At 39.0% G+C, this 23,824-nt stretch overlaps 1 protein-coding gene across 1 annotated transcript in view; it reads right to left on the bottom strand.

The window, feature by feature from the left end:
* Positions 1–4,749: 4,749 nt before the first annotated feature.
* LOC143020033 (uncharacterized) overlaps positions 4,750–23,824 on the bottom strand; it is a 56,061-nt gene continuing 36,986 nt past the window's right edge. The window contains exon 2 of the mRNA XM_076176170.1: positions 4,750–4,881. Coding sequence (XP_076032285.1) covers positions 4,873–4,881 — 9 coding nt within the window. The 3' untranslated portion in view covers positions 4,750–4,872. The remainder of the gene's footprint in view (positions 4,882–23,824) is intronic.

Below are 23,824 nucleotides of genomic sequence, written 5' to 3' on the forward strand. Positions count from 1 at the left end.
ACACCTAGCTCTACTCTATCCTTCACTCCCTCCCACTCCTCCTTCATCTTCCTATTGTACTCCTTCTCATTTTCCTTTTCATTTAAAGAGTTCACTCCAAGCACCTCCCTACCTTTTGTCCCTTTCCTCTTTCTCCATCTATCCTCCATTCTCAACTTACCTTCCACCAAAAAATGATCTGATATTCCCCCACCCTCTCCCCTTAGCACATGTACATCCTTAACTCTTCCTATCATAATCCTATTTACCACTACATAATCCATTAACGCTCTATCTACCACCCTTCCATCCACCACCCTCTCCCATGTGTACTAATGTTTGACTTTCTTCCGAAACACTGTATTTGCTATCAGCAACTCTCTAGACACAATTCCACCATCAACTCTCCACTATGATTCTTTCCTGGAACTCCACATTTCTCAACCACTCCATCAATTGGATCATTTCCTACCCTAGCATTAAGGTCTCGCAGTACTATTACATTGATATTTCTCCCTAAATCATCTATGCACTCATTTAAATTTATCCAAAAATCCTCCCTTTCCTCTACACTCTTCTCACTGCCAGGCCCATATGCACTTACAAAAACCCACATCTCCTTTCCCAGTTTCACCTTCATCCACATTATCCTTGAGGAAACCTCCTTCCACTCCACTACACGTTTACCTATCTCTTCACTTACTAGTATAGCCACCCCTTCCCTCCTTCGCCCTAAATCATCTATGCACTCATTTAAATTTATCCAAAAATCCTCCCTTTCCTCTACACTCTTCTCACTGCCAGGCCCATATGCACTTACAAAAACCCACATCTCCTTTCCCAGTTTCACGTTCATCCACATTATCCTTGAGGAAACCTCCTTCCACTCCACTACACGTTTACCTATCTCTTCACTTTCTAGTATAGCCACCCCTTCCCTCCTTCGCCCTCTCTTCACTCCTGATAACCTCCCACTTACACTCCCAAACTTGCACTCGCCCTTCCCTTTCAGTTTAGTTTCACTCAAAGCCAACACATCCATCTTTCTTCTCACAAACATACTACCTATCTCTTCCCTTTTACTCTCAAATGTACCACATCCACGCACATTAAAAAACCCAAACCTTAGGGTGCTGGTCGGAAAACTCCCAGACCCTCTTATGCCTTTACTTTTTCTTTTAGGAATGTCCCCTGTGGGGCTACAAGGAGAAGGATGCCTAGTCCTAATCCCCGTCCCTTTCTTCTCGCCTCTTACGATCCAAGTGGAATTACTTGGTGGCCGTATTCTTTTACCCCACCACGTGCATGAATAAACGGGTTGCTGCTCTAGTACCGCAGCGGCCTGAATTCGAGTCCTCTCCCAGGTCTGAAAAGCATCACAGCACTGCACACCGGTACTCCAGCTCTAGTGGGCAAGGAGTTAGGTGTGTTGATAAGATCATGTATGAGATATGAGCTCTCATTCGAAATGGTAATAGATGAGAGTTGGGTGATGGATAAGAGTTGTGATGGATGCCTTGGCTGGCCACCTCCCTTATAAAGAGGAAGAATCTTTTTGGTATACATATACATAGATAGGTAGTGAATACGTAAGTCTTGTTGGTGATGGCAGGGGTAATGAAACTTTTGAGTATTAAATATACATCTATTGTAAATCACCACAATGGCAACGGATTTCCAGATTAGAGTAATGCCGGGCTACAGGCTGACTCTGGCCCGGGTCGCCTCGAGTGTCCCATGTCGAACTGCTGACCTGGCATTCCTGTCTATATAGGTGCTGCACATATACAACACCTACAGTCCATCTACACTAGGAAACAAAGTCCTCAAAGTCAAAGATCACTTCGATATGAGAGGCACACAAACACTTGCTGCAGCCACCACAAACACAGCACACCAGCTACACTACATAGCAGAACACTCACACACACCAAGAAACATAAAAACACCCAAATACCTATCTCTCACACAAATACATCTCTTCCCTTCCTCCAAAACCATCAAATATCAAGCCTCCAGAAACATATTCATAATCACATCACTGCTCCATTAACACACTAAAAGACAACACATTGCTGCATGCCAGACCCCCTGATAGCCATCCCTCTGAATTCTCTCTCCCTGTTGGATCATAACAGTGGCACCGTTTACCACAGTTCTGGCAGATAATGTTAGGGAAATTCTGACTTGCACAGGGAAATATAGTAAACTATTTTCAAGATTAAATAGGGAAATTTAATAGTGTTTATTATTATTATTATTATTATTATTATTATTATTATTATTATTATTATTGTTATTTATTTTATTTTATTTTTTTTTAGAGAAGGTAGGGGAATTCTAAGGCAAACAGGGAAATTTCGTCAGGGAAATCTGACTGCACTGTGTTTACCAGATTTGAATTTTGTGAGCAGCGCTTCTCGTGGATACCGGCTTATTTTTACGTGGTTTCTTCACAATATTAGCTGAAAAGGCCTTCTAAGCTACCGTTAGAGGGTGGTAAATGTGGTCAAGATGGTAAGAAAAAGTGAATGTCCCTCTCAATTGTGCAAAAAGTGGAGTTATTGAAGAAATTAGACAATGGTGTGTCGGTGCAAAAGTGCAGTTACTGTGGTATTTTGCCGAAAGGGATACTAAAACACAAATGAGCATGCGTAAACGCACGAAACCTAGGAAATTTGAGGACTTAGAAAAATGTCTGATGGGGTGGTTTCGTTAGGTACGTATTGAGGGTGTAAAAGTTTCTGGAGATATGATCCTAGAGCAGGCCAGTATTTTTTTTTTTTTTTTTTTTTTTTTTTAAAGAAATGAACATCGAAGGTGAATTTAATTTGTCAAAAGGACGGCTTCATAGGTTAAAGAAGAGATAAGGTATCTCAGACAGTGCAACGTGTGGTGAGTCTTAGTCGGTAGTTCACGAAAATGCTGAATCGTATGTTCAATCGGTTTTTCATGAGGTTCTAATTTTTTTTTGTAATAACCAAAACTTAATGATTCAGGTCTATCGTGCAGAAATGCGTATGAGCCAGGTCTATCAAATTCCTGTAAATTTATATAGGTAAGTAAAGGCAAACAGAGGTTGACAGGCCATTTTATTTTGTTGAGAAGAAACAAAACAATGATAAATGTACGTTACACATATACAGGTACATACATATCTGCTTACGAAAATCACAATTGTATTGACATATTTGAATGTTGAGTCCAGTTATTCTTCCTGAAAGGCACGCTTTCGAGACTTTCTCTTGTGTACCGGTGTATCAGTAAATGTTTCCCGGCTTCTTTGAAGCGACCAGAAGAAATCAGTCATCATCGTCACGCTCCAATTGCCTTGATAGCGGTGCTCCATTTCGGATATATCTTAATGGAACCTCTCCCCCTATTCCTCACTTAAGTCACCCAAATAGGCAGGAAAGTTGTCAAGATGACTATGGAGGAAATGCATTTTTATCCTCATCCGTACGCCAGCCGTCTCATATGCTTGAGGCATGTTCCCGGCTCCTTCCTTGTAGTCATCAGCTTTTGTGTTCCCAAAGAAGCCTGTTACAACTGACTTAAAACTATTCCTAGCACTTCTTTCATGAGATATTGATGCTTCGGTAAAGCCGGTATCTGAAAGAAGCTCACAAATCTGTGGTCCAACAAAAAGCCGACTTTCATTTTAACACCGCTTACAGAAGGGAATTTGTGGGACAGCTACTTAAACCTTTCTCCATCTTTCGGGAGTACTTTTACAAAGTTCTTCATCAATTCCAGCTTTATGTGAGGTGGAGGTAGAAGCACTCTGTGCGCTAGTACAAATGGTATAGCTTTGACGTTATGGCGGCCAGGTTCAAATTCCGTCTAAGCCATTGCACTTGTCGGTAGTGTACGGAATCTGCACGGCTGTCTCACAAGCATAAAAAGCATGGTTGTTTTATGTAGCCACCCTGCTGCCCTAACAAAATACTTAGGACCTTCAGGTCACCACAAAGAGGCCAGTTGTGATCCTGATATTGTATGTTGTTAAGAAGTGACATGGTAGTGTAGGTTTCTTTCAGGGTGACGGAATGCGCAATGGGCAATGATACTACTTTTTTTTTTCCATTAAAAAGTAGCACACCTCCCTTGTAGAGGAGTCGATAAAGAACCTCCATTCTTCAGGATTGTATTCTTTGTCCATGTGTCCCACAAGACCTGAAACATCATGGCAATATACCATGTCATCTGTCTTAGTAAAGTACCGCACAAATTTCTACTCTCGAGGCCTATACCATGGAAAGGGTGTGCTGCTTCCCAAAAGAATTTTCTCTGCTAACCTTGAGCCTAGCATTTGTGTAGATTCTTTTGACAGCCCAAGATCTCGAACAAGGTCATCTAGCTCACTTTGTTCAAACAACGGAGGTTTTTTCCCACGGATCCCGGTAGAGTAAAACTCTTCATACACATCTGCATCTTCACGATCACTACTTGAAGAGTTACTTGAACTACTACAGTGCACATTCTCAGGACAAATTGATATTGGGACGTCATCACTGTGTGGTACAGGTCGCATAGCTGATGGAATGTTTGGATATTTAATGTGTTTCATGCTTTTACATTCCTCCCTAGCGGTTTCACCATACAGAAATAGCAGTCATCATGGTGATTTTTCGGTTCCCGCCAAACCATTGGTATACCAAATGGCATTGACTTACGTTTCCCTTTTCTCTAATGGCGGAACCCAGAAATACAGTTCACACAGGCAATGTGAGGAGCCCATGGCTTGTCCTGATCTCTTAGTTCAATGGCAAAGTAGGCACGATACAGACGTTTTACTAAATATGTGATAGTTCGTTTCTGTTTTGAGGTTGTGTACTTTCCGAATGTGTAGCAGAACGAATCAGAACAGTTCTTCCAAGTCTGCGGCATCCTTTAGATAATCTGAAACAAAAGAAAAAAACATAAGACATAGTCAATGATCACACGCGGACATTACGCAGTATTAATTCATACATAGGTGCCTAAGCACGTGTCACTATAACATATGTTGTATAACACAAAAACTAGAACCCTATGAGTAAAACGAACACCCCACAGTGCTCAGCACGCAAAATTTGTCTGGAAAATCATATCATTTATGCTGCATTTTTGATACAGCCCAATGTTATATATATATATATATATATATATATACATATATATATATATATACATATATATATACATATATATATACATATATATATATATACATACATATTATATATATATATATATATATATACATGTATATATATAGATATATATACATATATAACACACAGGAACCCACAGTCGGAGAAAGAATAAAGTTCGAATAAAGAATAATCCTATATTTCGGCTATCAACTGTAGCCCTCTTCAGGAAAGTACATAAGAAAGAGAACAGAGGGGACTTATAAACTACAGTAAGAAGAGATGTGGACAGATGACCTCACTCAGACGCGGGGCTAACTGGGGTGGCGGAGGAGGGAGGGGGTGAGGAGAGGGGAGGATGTAAAGTCCGCACTAGCTTATTTATTGCTGCGCGTGAGATAATGTCAGGTGTCCACTGCCCTTTAGAAATATTAATATTAGGGCATTCCTCAATTAATGCTGATTCGAATCAGCATTAATTGAGGAATGCCCTAATATTAATATTAGGGCATTCCTCAATTAATGCTGATTCGACTATTTTCCTCCTCGAATCAGCATTAATTGAGGAATGCCCTAATATTAATATTTCTAAAGGGCAGTGGACACCTGACATTATCTCACGCGCAGCAATAAATAAGCTAGTGCGGACTTTACATCCTCCCCTCTCCTCACCCCCTCCCTCCTCCGCCACCCCAGTTAGCCCCGCGTCTGAGTGAGGTCATCTGTCCACATCTCTTCTTACTGTAGTTTATAAGTCCCCTCTGTTCTCTTTCTTATGTACTTTCCTGAAGAGGGCTACAGTTGATAGCCGAAATATAGGATTATTCTTTATTCGAAGTTTATTCTTTCTCCGACTGTGGGTTCCTGTGTGTTATCTACAAATGTGCTACTACATTTCTATTTAGATATATATATATATATATATATATATATATGCGTAAGTAACCACTAGGAAAAGTAAACTAACGAAGCAGAGCGCTTTCGTATAATTACATCTTCAGTGCAGCTACAAAGAAGGAATTATAAAATGAAGAAACAAGGTATAGAATATATGACATAGTGAAGAGCATTCGGAGAGGTAGTGGAAGAAAGACACGTGACGGACGTTTGAACCGTCCTGGTAACCAACAAGTATGGGCCCTACGCATTTGCAGCCCAGAGTACATCGATGATGAAATAAGATGTATTTACGACATTGGTACTAACCTACAATATCCCACACATGTTCTTGACACAGCTTACAATCGTGCTAAAAGGACATTTTATAACCTTAGGTAAACTCAAACTTTCAATATAAATAACTTGCCAATTCTACCGTACCAAGAGAACCTGCAAAACATTCAAAATATATTACGTAAATTTAACATTAATTGTAAGACAATTGCTCATAAATAATTCTGTTAATAGTGATAAAGGGTGTATGTACAAAATACCTTGTAAATCATGTAATCAGTTTTATGTTGGTCAGACTGCTAAAACACTCAAAACACGAATCAATCAACATAAGAAATACGTTAGAGAGGGAAACCAATCTAGCGGTATATTCAACCACATGAACCATTTTAACCACCCAGTTGACTGGGATAACGCTAAAGTCATCACATACAACAACAACATAACAGAAAGAAATTTAATTGAATACAGTTTGGTCAAATCTAGTAAGGGAATAAATGTTAATCTCCATCAAGGTTTGTACAAATTAGATAGTTATATTTCTCATGAAATTACTTGTTGGTTACCAGGACGGTTCAAACGTCCGTCACGTGTACTTATTCCACTACCTCTCCGAATGCCCTCTTCACTATGTCATATATTATGTACCTTGTTTCTTCATTTTATAATTCCTTCTTTGTATCTGCACTGAAGATGTAATCATACGAAAGCGCTCTGCTTCGTTAGTTTACTTTTCCTAGTGGTTACTTACGCATTTGTGAACACACGCTCCTAGTGTTTTTATTGGCTATATATATATATATATATATATATATATATATATATATATATATATATATTATACACACACGCAGGAAGTTTGTAGTAAATTATGTACCTCCTAAAACTGCTTCGTGGGAAGAGAGAGAACACAAGAATATGTTAGAAGATAACACTAAATAAGGTAATGGAAGATGGAGGAAGAATAGTTATAGTGGGTGACTTTAATTGTAAAGAAATCTGCTGGGAAGAGATGACAGTAAAGGGTGGAGACGACCTATGGGGAAATGTACTACTTGATATGATTATAGAACATACAATGACGCAATGGATACAAGAGAATACTGGGTATAGAAATGAGGAAGAACCATCGAGACTGGACCTAATAATCACATCAGAACCCGAAATAGTGGACAAGATTGAATATAAGACGCCAATAAGTAAAAGTGACCACATATTGGTTGAACTGGAACTAAATGAGGAAAAATACATGGAAAAAACAACAATATAGAAAGGAAAGATTGATGTATTGAAAAACAAATTTAGATAAAATGAGAAAAAAAAATCAAAAAGCAGACTGGGAAACGATATACAAGGAGGAAACAACAGTAGAAGAGAAATGGAATATTTTGACAAAAAATGATAAAGGAGTGGAAAAGTATGTTCTAAGACAAAAACAAGTAAAAGAATATGTATAGTGTTGGTACAACAAAAGATGTAAAGTAGTGAGTTAAAAGACAAAAGAGATAAAGCTTGGATAAAATGGAGGAAAGACAAAAGACCTGAAAATGGAAAATATATACTAGTTCTAGAAATTAATATGTACAAGTGTGCACAGCAGAAAAGAGAAAATACGAAAAAGATGTCATAGAAAAATGTAAAGATCAACCAAAACTATTTTACAGATTTGTAAACAACAATCTGAAAAACAAACAAGAATTAGTGAAACTACGACAAGGAAAGACAAAAGACCTGAAAATGGAAAATATATACTAGTTCTAGAAATTAATATGTACAAGTGTGCACAGCAGAAAAGAGAAAATACGAAAAAGATGTCATAGAAAAATGTAAAGATCAACCAAAACTATTTTACAGATTTGTAAACAACAATCTGAAAAACAAACAAGAATTAGTGAAACTACGACAAGGAGGTGTTAAATACACCGTGACCGGACGTTTCGTCGCCGGACAATTCGTCGCCGGACAATTCGTCGACAGACATTTCGTCGAACAGACATTTCGTCGCCGGACGATTCGTCGAATGGATGTTTCGTCGAATGGATGTTTCGTCGAACAACCAGGTATTTATGTAAATATTTGATAATAAATGATACTATTTGCCTAAAATACTTTAAAATATATAATGACATTGAAGGACATTTTTCAACATTCTCAAAAAGATATTTATTAATTAGACATTCTACATCTATTCTTGAGATAATGATAATAAGGTGATAAATGATGATATCAGTACAATTTGATATATTTAAAGCAACTGGATATCAGCTAATATTGTTCGTCGGAAGATCAAAGTAAGGCAAACTTATTTATCATTCTTTAATCTAAATACACAATACATACTAGAAATATTCCCACATCTGGAAGGACATTTTTCAACATTCTCAAAATGATATTTATTAATTAGACATTCTACATCTATTCTTGAGGTAATTATTTCAAGATATGAATGATAATAAGGCCATGGAGTTCACTGTTACTAAACGTGGTGGAAGGAAACTACTGTACAATGGGTATGCTTATACAGTTGACAAAATGATTGATAGCATTACCTATTGGAAATGCGAAGAAAGAGGGAGATGTGGAGGGCGACTTAAGACAGTGAATGATATACTACAAGGTACTCCACTGCCACATTCTCACCGACCAGATGCCAGTAGAACTGTGGTACTCAAGACAGTAGAGAATATGAAGGAACGAGCCTATAATACTGAAGAAATTACGAGTACTATAATTCAGAACTGCATATCTGATTTTCCCTAGGAGGCCACTAGATCTCTTCCCCCCAAAAAAAAAGTCTTGGCAGAATGATTAGAAGACAAAGAAAATTCACAGATGGGAACAAAATAACTTAGGGTTTCGTTAAGAGGGGAGAGATTTGTTTTAGTCGAAGAGGAAGATATCGTTTTAATGGCAACTGACACTAATCTCGATTTATTAGCAAAAAGTATGCACTGGAGGATGTCATAGGCGTATTTAATGAATTAATGGCTTCATTAGATGAGGAAACAGATGAAGTCCTAGGAGAATTTCTCGTCTACTTTGAGACTACTTGGTTAGGTGCTGTACAAAGAGGAAGGCGACGCCGCCCAAGTTTTGATATCTCCTTATGGAATGTAAGAGAAAAGACCTTGCTAGGAATACCACGCACAAATAATTCTGTTGAAGGTTGGCACCGCGCATTTCAACAAAGAATGTCAGTCGTCCATCCAAATTTATCTCGCCTTATGACCAAACTCAAAAAAGAGCAAAATGATTGGGAACTAACAATACAACAGGCTTCATGTGGTATTATGCCTAGAAACACTAAAAAGAAATACGCAATTGTTAATGAACGGTTGAAAAAACTCACGGATGACTATGCAAACAGAGATACACTAGAATACCTACAAGCCATTGCACATAATTTGTAAGTTTATATCTATTTTCATAAAATGTATTTTATATTTCAGTAGAACCAGTGCTAATACCTCAAATAAAAATGTTTAGTAAATTTTCTATTGCGTTTTATTTTGATATGTTAAAGTTCCTTTTAAAAAATTCTGAAGTAAAAGCTCTCTCTCTATATGTATATATCATATATATAGATATATCATATTATATATATATATATATATATATATATATATAGAGAGAGAAATTGCCTTTATGCAACAAAACAATCGTTCGCGACGAAACGACCGTTCGACAAAAAGGGTGTTCGACTAAATGTCCATTCGACGAATCGTCTGTTCGACGAAGTGTCCGTCGACGAAGTGTCCGTCGACGAATTGTCCGGGCACCTAAATACACATAGGAAATAGAAATGGCAGAAATTATGAACAAGCATTTTAAATCGGTGTTTACGAGGGAGAACACACAACCTAGAGATATCGAGTGGGAGGAGAAAGTCCCCCCATTGAAAGAGATAGAAGTAACAAGGAGTGAAATAATGAATCACTTAAGTAATCTCGATGTCAGAAAATAGCATGGACCAGGTGAAATGGCAAACTGGATTTTGAGAGAATGAGGGAGGAACTAACAGACAAAATACATAGCCTAATTAGCAGTTCATTGAAAGAAGGAAAAGTTCCAGAAGATTGGAAAAGAGCAAATATAATACCAATATATAAAGAGGGAAACAAGGAATACCCTACTAACTATAGACCGGTGTCTCTTACAAGTTCGATAGCTAAAATTTGTGAAAGAATGATCAAAATTAGATAGGTAAGGCATTTGGAAGAAAACAACGTACTAAATCCAAGGCAGTTTGGAATTAGACATGGACGATCATGCGTCACAAACTTAATGTGTTCCTATTCAAGGCTAATAGGCGTAATACAAGAAAGAGATGGATGGGCTGATTGTGCATTTCTAGATCTGAAAAAAGCTTTTGATAGGGTGCCACATAAGAAATTGTTTAAGAAATTAGAAACTGCAGGAGAAATACAGGGCAAACTGCTGAAGTGGATGGAAGACTTCTTGCTTGAAAGAAAAATGAGAGTGGTGATAAGAGACAAACACTCTAATTGTGATGAAGTGGAGTTCCACAAGAAACAGTTTTGGCCCCAATAATACTTGCCATATATATTAATGATATGGATAAAAGAATTGAAATGAGATGAAATGAAATTGAATGAGCTTCTTTGCGGACGATGCAAATTTTTTGAAAAAAAAAACACTGTAGAAGATAGTGAGTCGCTACACAGTGATCTCAATACATACATATACTAAAGGCTTTTCCCCCTTGCACTGGGGGTAGCCAAAAAGAAAAAGGCATAGAAATCACTCCCACCCATTCCATTTCCCATATATTCCACTCCCCTCCACCCTCCTCCCTCCCTCCTATCTTGGCACCTCCTGGATGACGGGTCATCCCTGCATCCTGTCCACTGCCCTGGATCAGAAGCAATGTCACAAGACACAGCACATCCACAGCAAGGCCGATTCATAAATTCGGCGATCCCCCCTCTCCGTCCCCTCATGCAGGAAAGGAGAAGACGGGGAGAAATCCCTTCAGGCTGCGTCAAATTTTTTCTCATACATACTTCCTCACCCCCAACTCCCACCCACTCCCCTTCATGCATCACAGCATCATCCATATACAACCCTTCTCCATTCACCCCTATTTTCTGTCCTCTCCCATCCTTCCTCCACAGACATTCCTCTCTTTTGTAAAGCCCCTTTCACCCCATCCATCCATCTCATTCTAGGACGCCCCATCATATTCACTCCTTCCACCTCTCCCTTCCACACTTCTTTTACTAATCTTTCTTCACTCATTCTTTCCATGTGTCCAAATCATCCTAATACTCTTTCATCAACTCTATCTCCCAGCTCTCTTTCCACCCCTGTTCTCCTCCTCACCTCCTTATTTCTCACTCTATCTAGCCTAGTAACCCCTATCATACTTCTCAGACATTTCATCTCAAACACATTCAAACTCCTTCTCTCTTCTTCTCTCATGTTCCATGTTTTTGCCCCGTACACTGCTGTTGGCACAATCACTCCTTCATATAACCTCCTCTTAGCATCCATTCCCAAATGTCTATTTCTCATTACACTTTTTAATCCACCAAGGCATTTACTCACTTCTCTCAATCTACATTCTACCTCCACCCCCACTCCTCCCTTTCCTGTCACATTCGCACACAAGTATCTAAAACTATCCACTTCCTCCAGTTTCTCACCCTTAATGCTCACTTCCAACCTACTGTCACTCTCTCCCCTTGTACATCTCATCACCTTACTTTTGCCCACATTTATCTTCAGCTTCCTTCTTTTGCACACCTTCTCAAACTCTGTCACTAACTTTCTCAATCCCTCCTCTCATCCTGCTACAAGCGCAGTGTCGTCCGCAAACAACAACTGGCTCACCTCCCACTTTTTTCCATTTCCTTTAATCATCTCCAATCCCTGACCCACTACCCTTGCATTCACCTCTCGCACCACCCCATCCATGTAAAGATTGAACAGCCAGGGTGACATAACATACCCCTGACGAAGTCCCACCTTTACCTCAGACCATTCACTCTCCATTTCTAATCCTAACGCAAGCTCTACTACTCTCATAAAAACTCTTGACTGCTCTTAACAGCTTTCCTCCTATTCCATATATCTGCAGTACCTCCCACATTGCCTTCCTGTCTACCCTGTCGTAAGCCTTTTCCAGATCCATAAAAGCCCAAAAAACATCCTTACCTTTTCCTATAGCTTTCTTACATATCTGTCTTACCACAAAAATCTGATCTATACATCCTCTACCTGTCCTAAAACCACACTGTTCCTCACTAGTTACTCCCTCTGTTCCTCTCCTAATCCTCTCAATCAAGACCCTCCCATAAGCCTTCCCAACTACACTCAACAAACTGATCCCATTGTAGCTACTACACTCACACTTGTCCCCCTTTCCTTTGTAAAGCCGATCTATACAGGCACTCCTCCAGTCCTCTGGCACTCTACCCTCTCTTAAAGAAACATTAAATAACCTCACCAGCCAGTCCACCATAACTATACCCCCTTTCTTCAGACATTCTGCATGGCATCCATTCAACCCAGGTGCATTACCATCTCTCATCATCTTAACAGCTGCTTTCACTTCATCCTTCCCTATTTCTCCTCCATTTTCCTCACTCATCACTCTCATTTTCTTTGCGCTCCCCACTGCCACTACCTTTCCCTCCCTATCCTCCTTCACATTTAGCAACTCCCTAAAATACTCTGCCCACCTCCCTCTCACTGCCTTCTCTTCCATTATCATCTCTCCAACTGCACCTTTTTCCTTTTCTTCTCTACTTGATTCGCCTCCTCTTCCTCTTGTAATTTCCTTCCAAAACATATTTTTATTACTTTCAAAATTTTCTGTCATACTCTTTCCCCATTTCACATCTGCTCTCCTCTTTGCTTCCTTTATCTTATGCTTAACTTCCTTTCTCTTTACTTTGTACCTCTCATACGATTCCCTCGTCCTAATTTGCAGCCAATCTTTGAGTGCCTGTTTCTTCTCTTCTACACCTTTCTTTGCTTCCTCATCCCAACACTCACTACCCTTCCTTCTATTTCCTTCCGCCCTCCTTGTTCCACACACCATCTTTGTACACCTTATGACTCCCTCCTTGAACCGTCCCCATTCCTCCTCCACTCCTAGTTCTACTCTAACCTTTACTCTCTCCCTTTCTTCTCTCAACTTCTTATACTCATTCTCCATTTTTCCTCATTTAAGTAGTTCACTGTAAGTACCTCCTTACCTTCTGCCCTTTTCCTCTTTCTCCACCTATTCTCTACTCTCAATTTACCTTCCACCAGAAAATGATCTGATATTCCCCCACTCTCTCCCCTTAGAACATGTACATCCTTAACTCTTCCTACCATACTCCTGGTTACCACTATATAGTCCATTAACGCTCTATCTGCCACCCTTCCATCCACCACCCTGTCCCATGTGTACTTATGCCTGACTTTCTTCCTTAACACTATATTTGCTATCATCAACTCTCTTTCAAGACACATCTCCACCATCAACTCTCCACTACGATCTTTACCTGGAATTCCATACTTTCCAATCACTCCGCGTATTGATTCATTTCCTACCCTAGCATTTAGGTGTCCCAATAGAACTACATTGATATTTCTCCCTAATCCCTCTATGCACTCATTTATATCTACTCAAAAAGCCTCCCTTTCCTCTACACTCTTCTCACAACCAGGCCCATACGCACTTACAAAAACCCACATCTCCTTTCCCAGCTTAACCTTCATCCACATCAACCTTGATGACACCTCCTTTCACTCCACTACACGCTTACTTATCTCTTCACTTACTAGTATAGCCACCCCTTCTCTTCCTCGTCCCTTCTTCACTCCTGAGTACCTTCCAGCCACACTCCCAAACTCACAGTTGCCCTTTCCTTTCATTTTAGTTTCACTCAAAGCCAACACATCCATCTTTCTTCTCACAAACATACTGCCTATCCCTTCCCTTTTACTCTCATCTGTACCACATCCACGCACATTAAAAGACCCAAACCTTAGGGTACTGGTTGGAAAACTCCGAGACCCTCTTATGCCTTTACTTTCTTTTTTAGGAATGTCCCCTTTTGGGGCTACAGGTAGTAGGACTCCTAATCCCATCCCCCGTCCCTGTTTGTCGCCTTTTACGATTCAAGTGGAAATACTTGGTGGCAGTATTCTTTTGCCCCCACCACAGGGTAGATAGGCGAAAAAAAAGAAACGAATATTCAGAGAAATGGTACAGGACAGTAACAAGGGGTTGGAGAACAGCATAACGGAGGGACAGTCGTTGTATAAAAAGTGTCATCATTTCTCTATGTACAGAGTTTTCTTCTATCACAGACAAAATGATGTGTGGCTATGGTCCGTAGGGGCGCCCCATATAGACCCTAAAGTATCAACTGTATGCTACTTTGCCACAACAACATGCAACCAATAACCCCAGACGGGGGTATTGGCTGCAAAAAAGTATGGAAATGGAGTAGAAAGTGCGAGATGGAAATCAATATTAGGAAGTGTAGTATAATGGAATTTGGAAGAAAAAAAACAATAGTGGGATTATATAAAGTGGGAGAGGAAGAAATTAAAAAAGTAGAAAATGAGAATGACCTGGGAGTCATTATTGTGAATAATATGTCCCCTGAGAAACATATAAACAAAATTTTTGGAGAAATTTATAATTTAATAAGATCATTCAAAGTGGCATTTACATACCTGGACGAAGAAATGGTGAAGAAAATGCTGGTCACTTTGATAAGACCAAAATTGGAGTATGCAGCGACGACGTGGTCACCAAGTACAAAAAAATGTATAACAAAACTTGAAAGAATACAAAGAGCAACTACGAAATTGGCACCAACGCTCTTAGAACTATCATATGAAGAGAGACTAGCAAAACTTGAGCTACAGACATTAGAGCAAAGAAGAGAGAGGGGAGACTTGATAACTATTAATAGAATCATGAAAGGCATAGAAACTATTGATAGAGAGGATCTAATAAAATGGGATAGTATAGATACAAGAGGACACGGAAAAAAAAAATCAAGAAAGACAGTTTTAGAAGAGACCTAAAAAAGAACAGCTTTCCCCACAGGGTAATAGACGTTTGGAACAAGTTAGATGAGAATGTGGTGTGTGCAAAAACGATACACGAATTTAAAAACAGTCTGGATAAAACGAGATATGAAGACGGGACACCACGAGCATAGCTCCCCTTCCCGTAAAATACAACTAGGTAAATACAACTAGGTAAACACACACACACACACACACACACACACACACACACACACACACACACACACACACACACACATATATATATATATATATATATATATATATATACATATATATGTATATATATATATATATAATGTATATATATATATATATATATATATATATATATATGAATATATTATATACATACATACATACATACATACATACATACATACACCAAATGCATTCTTTCCCCTTACACGGGAGGTAGCCAAAAAAAAAAAAAAAAGAAAGGCACTCCCACCCATTCCATCCCCTACATATTCCACTCCCCTCTACCCTCTTCCCTCCCTCTTATCTTGGCACCTCCTGGATGACGGGTCATACCTGCATCTTGCCCACTGTCCTGGGTCAGAAGCAGTGTCGCAAGACACAGCACAACCAAGTAGGGCCGCTTCATTAATTCGGCGACCACCCTCTCTCCGCCCCCCCCCCCCCATGCATAAAAGGAGAAGACGGGGAGAAATCCCTTCGGGCTGCGTCAAATTATTTCTCATACAAATAAAAATCTTTGAAATGCAAAGCCGCAAAACGATTCTTGGTAGAAATTTTGAAATTTGAAAGCTGTAAAGAGGAGCTCCATCGCAGACTGAGAGTAGAACAGAATATACTAGAACAGAAGATTTAGATGAGGACTGGAAACCCTTCCATTCAACTGTCACAAAAATTGCAGAGGAAGTAGTCCAATGTAAGACATCACACGGTAAAAAGAAAAAGCAAATACTCTGGTGGACAGAAAAGGTCAAAGAAGCTGTCAAAATAAAAATGAGAAAATTTCGGAAATGGACGATAGACTTGAATACATTGAAGCTAGAAGAGAAGCGGAGAGAGTAAAGAACCAGGAAAATAATAAAACATGGGAGAAATTTGGGAAAGATCTTGCACAGGATTTACTAGGAACTAGAAAGCTAATTTACAACTTGGCTAAAAATTACAGAAAGAAATCAGCACCACCATCATATGTTGTTAAAGATGAAAATAGAGAAGAGCTACTAACAGACGCCGAGAAAATTGACTGTAGATGGAAAAAGTACTTCGAAAACTTGTTGAATGTACCAAATAATGTAGAACAAAATGAGCCAGAGCACAATGTAGAGGAACTCTTAGAATCGGACGAAGATCCAATTACCGTTGAAGAGATAAATCATCCTTAAATCGAAAGAAAAATGGCAAAGCAGCAGGAGAAAACATGATTCCATCTGAGATTTCAAAAAACATCGGAGAAGATGGAATTCTATGGGTAAAGGACATCTTGAACAAATGCTGGGATGAAGCAAGAGTACCCAAAGACGAATAGATCAATATGCCCTACATATAAAAACAAAGGAGACAAAACTGACTGTAAAAACTACAAAAGAATAGCCTTAATACCACATATAGCAAAACTTTATGAAAGGATATTAGAAAAGAGATTAAGGGGGACAGTAGAGGAGAGCTTCGACGAATGGCAATATGGTTTAAGACCTGGAAGATCTACCATCGATCTAATTTTTGCCTTAAAAATGCTTTCTGAGAAAAACTGGGAATGGAATAGAAAACATTACTTAGCTTTCGTCGACCTGGAAAAGTCATTCGATCGGGTTCCCAGAAAGATCTTGTAGTGCATCTTAAAAGGGCAATAAAAAGCACGTACATAAACGATGCATACCGCATTAAGACCCAGCAGGGAAATGGGGAATGGTTCAGTATAACTTCAGGAGTAAAACAAGGAAGTGTGCTTTCCCCAGTCTTATTCATCATTTTCATGGACTATTGTGGAAAGTTAGTGACGAGAAGAGCGGAAAGAGAAATATTTGGCTACGCAGACGATCTGGTATTGATAGCAGAAACTGAAGAAGTGTTACAGTGCTTCATTTTAGTTTGGAATGAAGAATTATCTGCCAAAGGTATGAAACTTAATAAGGGAAAAACAGAGGTTATGCTGCTGAATAGAAATCAAGAAGACATGTATGTGAGATTAGGAAATAAAATTTTGAACCAAACAAATCAGTTTAGATATTTAGGAGTAGTTTTCGGCACAGAAAATGACACCTTGATTGAGATAAACAACAGGATCACAGGATTACAAAGGCGGAGCATGCCGACAGGAGACGTTTTGGTCCATATCTAGGTCGGATGCGGAAAAAAAAAAATCATAATAATAATAATAAATTAATCAATAAAAACTATAATAATGTAAATAACAAATAAAATACATAAATAAATGCATAGGTATAGTTGAATAATAAACAAACAGGTAAATAGGAAATAATAATAAATCAACATATACATACATACATATACCAAGGCTTTTTCCCCCTTACAAGGGTGGTAGCCAAGAAGGAAAAGGCATAAAATCATTCCCACCCATTCCATCCCTGAACACACTCCACACCCCTCCACCTTCCCTCTTATCTTAGCACCTCCTGGATGACGGGTCATCCCTGCACCTTGTCCACTGCCCTGGGTCAGATGCAGTGTCGCAAGACACAGCACATTCACAGCAAGCCCGGTTCATTAAATCGGCGACCCCCATCTCCGTCCCCCCATGCATAAAAGGAGAAGACGGGGAGAAATCCTTTCGGGCTGCGTCAAATTTTGCTCACACATATTAACTCACCCGCCCCCCCTCATCCCCTCACCCATTCCACCTCATACATCACAACATCATCCAAATACAACCATTCTCCATTCACCCCTGTCTTCTGTCCTCTCCCGTCCTTCCTCAACAGACATTCCCCTCTTCCCCAAAGCCTCCTTCACCCCATCCATCCACCATATCCTAGGACGTCCCTTCATGTTCGCTCCCTCCACATCTGCCTTCCATACCTCTTTTACTAGTCTTTCTTCACTCATTTTTTCCATGTGTCCAAACCATCCCAATACTCTTTCATTAATCCTATCTCCCAACTCCATTTCCACCCCTGTTCTCCTCCTCACCTCCTCATTTCTCACTCTATCCAGCCTAGTAACCCCCATCATACTTCTCAGACACCTCATCTCAAACACATTGAAACTCCTTCTCTCTTCCTCTCTTATGTTCCATGTTTCTGCCCCGTACAGTGCTGTTGGCACAATCACTCCTTCATACAGTCTCCTCTTAGCATCCATTCCCAAATGTCTATTCCTCATTACACTTTTTAATCCACCAAGGCATTTATTCGCTTCTCTCAATCTACATTCTACCCCCACCTTCACTCCACCTTTTCCTGCCACATTTGCACCCAAGTATCTAAAACTATCCACTTCCTCCAGTCGCTCTCCCTTAATGCTCACTTCCAGTCTACTGCCACTTTCACCCCTTATACATCTCATCACCTTACTTTTACCCCATCCATGTATAAGTTGAACAGCCAGGGCGACATAACGCATCCTTGACGAAGTCCCATCTTTACCGAGAACCACTCACTCTCTTCATTTCTAATCCTAACACAAGCTCTACTACTCTCATAAAAACTCTTGACAGCTCCCAGAAGCTTTCCTCCTATCCCATATATCCGCAAAACCTCCCCCAGTGCCTTTCTGTCTACCCTGTCCTAAGCCTTTTCCAGATCCATAAAAGCCAAAAAAACATCCTTCCCCTTTCCTATAGCTTTCTCATATATCTGTCTTACCACAAAGATCTGATCTACACAACCTCTACCTGTCCTAAATTCACACTGTTCCTCACCAATAACTCCTTCTGTTCCTCTCCTAATCCTCTCAATCAAGATCCTCCCATAATCCTTCCCAACTTCACTTAACAAGCTAATCCCTCTGAAACTACTACATTCACACTTGTCCCCTTTTCCCTTGTAAAGCAGAACTATACAGGCACTCCTACAGTCCTCTGGCACTCTACCCTCTCTCCAGCAAACATTAAATAACCTCACCAGCTAGTCCACCATCATTGTACCTCCTTTTTTTTTTTAGATATTCTGCATGGCATCCATCCAGACCAGGTGCCTTACCTGCTCCCATCTTCTTAACAACTGCCTTGACTTCATCCTTCCTTATTTCTCCTCCATTTTCCTCACTCATCACGGTCATTTTCTTAGCATTTACCACTGCAGCTATCTTTCCCTCCCTATCCTCCTTCACATTTAGCAACTCCCTAAAATATTCTGCCCATCTTCCCCTTACTGCCTTCTCTTCCATTATCCTCTCTCCATCTGCACCTTTTACCTTTTCTTCTCTACTTGATTCGCCTCCTCTTCCTCTCTTATTTCTTTCCAAAACATCTTTTTATTACTTTCAAATATTTCTGTCATACTCTTACCCCACTTCACATCTGCTCTCCTCTTTGCCTCCTTTACCTTTTGCTTTACTTCTCTTTTCTTTTCTTTGTACCTCTCATATGACTCCCTCGTCCTATTTTGTAACCAATCTGAGAAAGCTCGCTTCTTCTCTTCTACAACCCTCTTTGTTTCCTCATCCCACCATTCACTACCCTTCCTTCTATTTCCTCCTTTTCTTTTTGTTCCACACACCATCTTTGCACACTTGTGACTCCCTCCTTGAACCATCCCCATTCCTCCTCCACACCTAGCTCTACTCTATCCTTCACTCCCTCCCACTCCTCCTTCAGCTTCTTCTTGTACTCCTTCTCCTTTTCCTTTTCATTCAAAGAGTTCACTCTAAGCACCTCCCTACCTTTTGTCCCTTTCCTCTTTCTCCATCTATCCTCCACTCTCAACTTACCTTCCACCAAGAAATGATCTGATATTCCCCCACCCTCTCCCCTTAGTACATGTACATCCTTAACTCTTCCTATCTACCACTACATAATCAATTAACGCTCTATCTACCACCCTTCCCTCCACCACCCTCTCCCATGTGTACTTATGCTTGACTTTCTTCCGAAACACTGTATTTGCTATCATCAACTCTCTTTCTAGACACATTTCCACCATCAACTTTTCACTACGATTCTTTCCTGGAACTCCACATTTCCCAACCACTCCATCAATTGGATCATTTCCTACCCTAGCATTAAGGCCTCCCAGTACTATTACATTGACATTTCTCCCTAAATCCTCTATGCACTCATTTAAATTTATCCAAAAAGCCTCCCTTTCCTCTACACTCTTCTCACTGCCAGGCCCTTACAAAAGCACTTACAAAAACCCACATCTCCTTTCCCAGTTTCACCTTCATCCACATTATCCTTGAGGAAACCTCCTTCCACTCCACTACACGTTTACCTATCTCTTCACTTACTAGTATAGCCACCCCTTCCCTCCCTCGCCCTCTCTTCACTCCTGATAACCTCCCACTTGCACTCCCAAACTTACACTCCCAAACTAACAATAAATGAAAATCAAACAGACAAATAATAACAAAACAAAAACAAATAATATAAAATAAATTATAATCATTACAGCATCTTGCTTAGGTGTTTATCTGAATGATTCTTAAAGCTTTGAACTGAACTACATTGCACTACCTGTGCAGGAAGCTTATTTCATTCATTAACTACACGGTTGGCAAAGTTGTTTCTACCTACTTCCAAATTGAATCTATTTCCGGACAGTTTGAGACCATTGTTTCCTGTCGGATTCTCATTCAATGTGAACATTTTGTCACTTTTGATGTTAATTCCCTTTAGAATTTTAAAGACCTGTATCAAGTCACTTCTGAGTCTACGCTTTTTTAGGGAAAACAGATTCATGTGTTTTAGTCGATTTTTGTATGATTTATTTTTGATATTTGGAATCAGTTTTGTGGCTCGCCGTTGTACTTTTTTCCAATCTGTCAATGTCTTTAATGAGATTCGGTGACCATACAGAAACAGCATATTCCAAATGTGGACGAACTAACGATTTATATAGCTTGTTAATGAGTGATGTACTTGATTTCTTAGAGGCTGAAATACACTGCTTGGTTGATTTGAGAACGTCACTGATAATTACGTCGAGATCTTTTTCACTATTCACTTTTGTTAACGGATTTCCAAATAACTTGTATTCGTACTTACTGTTATTTTTACCTATGTGCATTACCTTGCATTTACTTGCGTTAAATTTCATTAGCCATTTTTCAGACCATTGCTGTAATTTATCTAAATCTTCTTGAATATCTAATTGGTTTAAGTGATAATTTGCCATTCCGCACAGTTTTGTATCATCAGCAAATTTGGAAACAGTAGATTTTAGTCCATGGTCTATATCATTTATATATACTATGAATAGAAGTGGCCCAAGAACGGAACCCTGAGGAACTCCACTAGTAACATTTTTCCAACTAGAAGTTTTTTCAACTCTCTGTTTTCGATCATTCAACCAATTACTAGTCCAGCTTAATAGGCTACCACTTATTCCGTGTGAAGCTAATTTAGTAAGTAGTCTTTCGTGTGGGACGGTATCAAAAGCTTTTGCAAAGTCTAGATATATTAAATCTATATTGTTTCTTTTGTCATAATTCGAGATAAATGTGTTGTAGAATTCGAGTAAGTTAGTCACGCAAGAACGTTTCCGTCTGAAACGGTTACTTTCTAAATGATGTTCGATAGCATCTCTGATGATAGTTTCCATTATTTTCCTACGATTGAAGTCAAACTTATAGGCCTATAGTTATTTGGTTTCTTTTTGTCACCTGTTTTGAATATGGGAGTAACTTTAGCTAGCTTCCATTCTCTTGGGACATCTCCGGATATGATGGATTTCTTGAAAATAATTTCTAATGGAACAACAATCTCATTTTTCATTTCCTTTAAGATTCTTGGATTCCAACCGTCAGGCCCTGGTGTTTTATTAACTTTGAGTTTGTCTATACACCTTTTAATTTTTTCTTTTGTTATATTTACCGTAGTAAGTTTACCCTAGACTTTTCACAGATTTCAGTTTGGAATTCACTTTGAGGTGTTTCGTTTACGAATACAGAGCTAAAATAATTGTTTAAAATATTACACATTCCTTCATTTGAATATTCAAGTTGAACGTCAGCAGATAATAGTGGACCAATGTGATTCCTAACAATCTTTCTATCTCTAATGTAACTATAGAATTCTTTTTGGGATTTTCTTTGGATTTATCAACGATGTTCATTTCGTATTGTCGTTTATTTATTTATTTATTTATTTTTTTTTTGTCTTTTTTAAAACTCTCCGTATTGATACATAACTTTCATAGTCATCAGATGCACCCGAGCACTTATATTTCTTATAAGCCTGTCTCTTTTTAGCAATACTTTTTTCAGTTTCTTTGTCGAGCCACTTTGGGCGAGCCTGATTTGGGGGACATCTGTCCTTAAAAGGCATGTAAGTATGAATCATCTTAGTGAGCGTATTTTGAAATATTTTCCACATCTGATCTACAGGTCTTTCGCTTAATTTTGCCTCCCAATCTGTAAGCTGAAACTCCTGACGTAGTCCTATGAACTGAGCTTTACTGAAATCGGGTATTTTAGAAACACAAGTATCTATTCTAAAAAAAATTAGGAGTTTGAATCTAACTAAGTTGTAATCGCCATTTGCAACAGTTTCACCGACTTCTACATCAGTTACCATGCTTTCGCGGCTAGTGATCAATAGATCGAGTAAGTTTCCATATCTTGTGGGCTCTTTTACATGCTGAATTAAGTAATTGTCACCAAGAAAATCAATCAAGCGACTACCTATATGGCCATGTTCAAGGGTCATCCAATCAATGTCAGTAAAATTGAAATCACCCATTATCAATAAGTCCCAATTACAGAAACTAGACAGTTCTTGAAATAACAGTTTGTCGTCTGCTAATGATAATATCTTTGGCCTATATATTACACCTACATTAATTTTTTGTCCATTTGTTTGGATTAACTCAACCCACAAACTATCATATGCATCCTGTTTCACTTTCTCTAAAACACAAGCATGAACATTGTTTTTAACGTACAACAGAACACCCCAACCTTTCTTGTGGTTTCTACCCTGATGAAAGTGTTTAAATCCCGTAATATTAAATTCAGCTTCGAACCCTGTACCATTTAACCATGTCTCGGTTATTCCTATCATATCGAGATTTTCGCTTTTGACATACGCCTGTATTTCTTGAAATTTGTTTCTAATACTACGAGCATTTAAGTACATGGTTATAAGAAACTCGTGATTATTTCTTTTGAACACATTTTGAGTTTCAATATCATGTCTTACATTATCATTTTGTTTTTTATTTATACCTTGCTCAATATTATTATTTGTTCCTTCATTGAGATTCAATGCCCCATTAACATTTCTCCCATCAAAATTAACATTTCCCCCATCACGGACATCTGGTCGATCACGGTCATCCGATCTCTTTTGTATACTTTGTCCCCCTACGTCACCGTGA

This window comes from Oratosquilla oratoria, chromosome 38, assembly GCF_046742065.1.
Source record: "Oratosquilla oratoria isolate Oo_2021 chromosome 38, ASM4674206v1, whole genome shotgun sequence".
NCBI lineage: Eukaryota > Metazoa > Arthropoda > Malacostraca > Stomatopoda > Squillidae > Oratosquilla > Oratosquilla oratoria.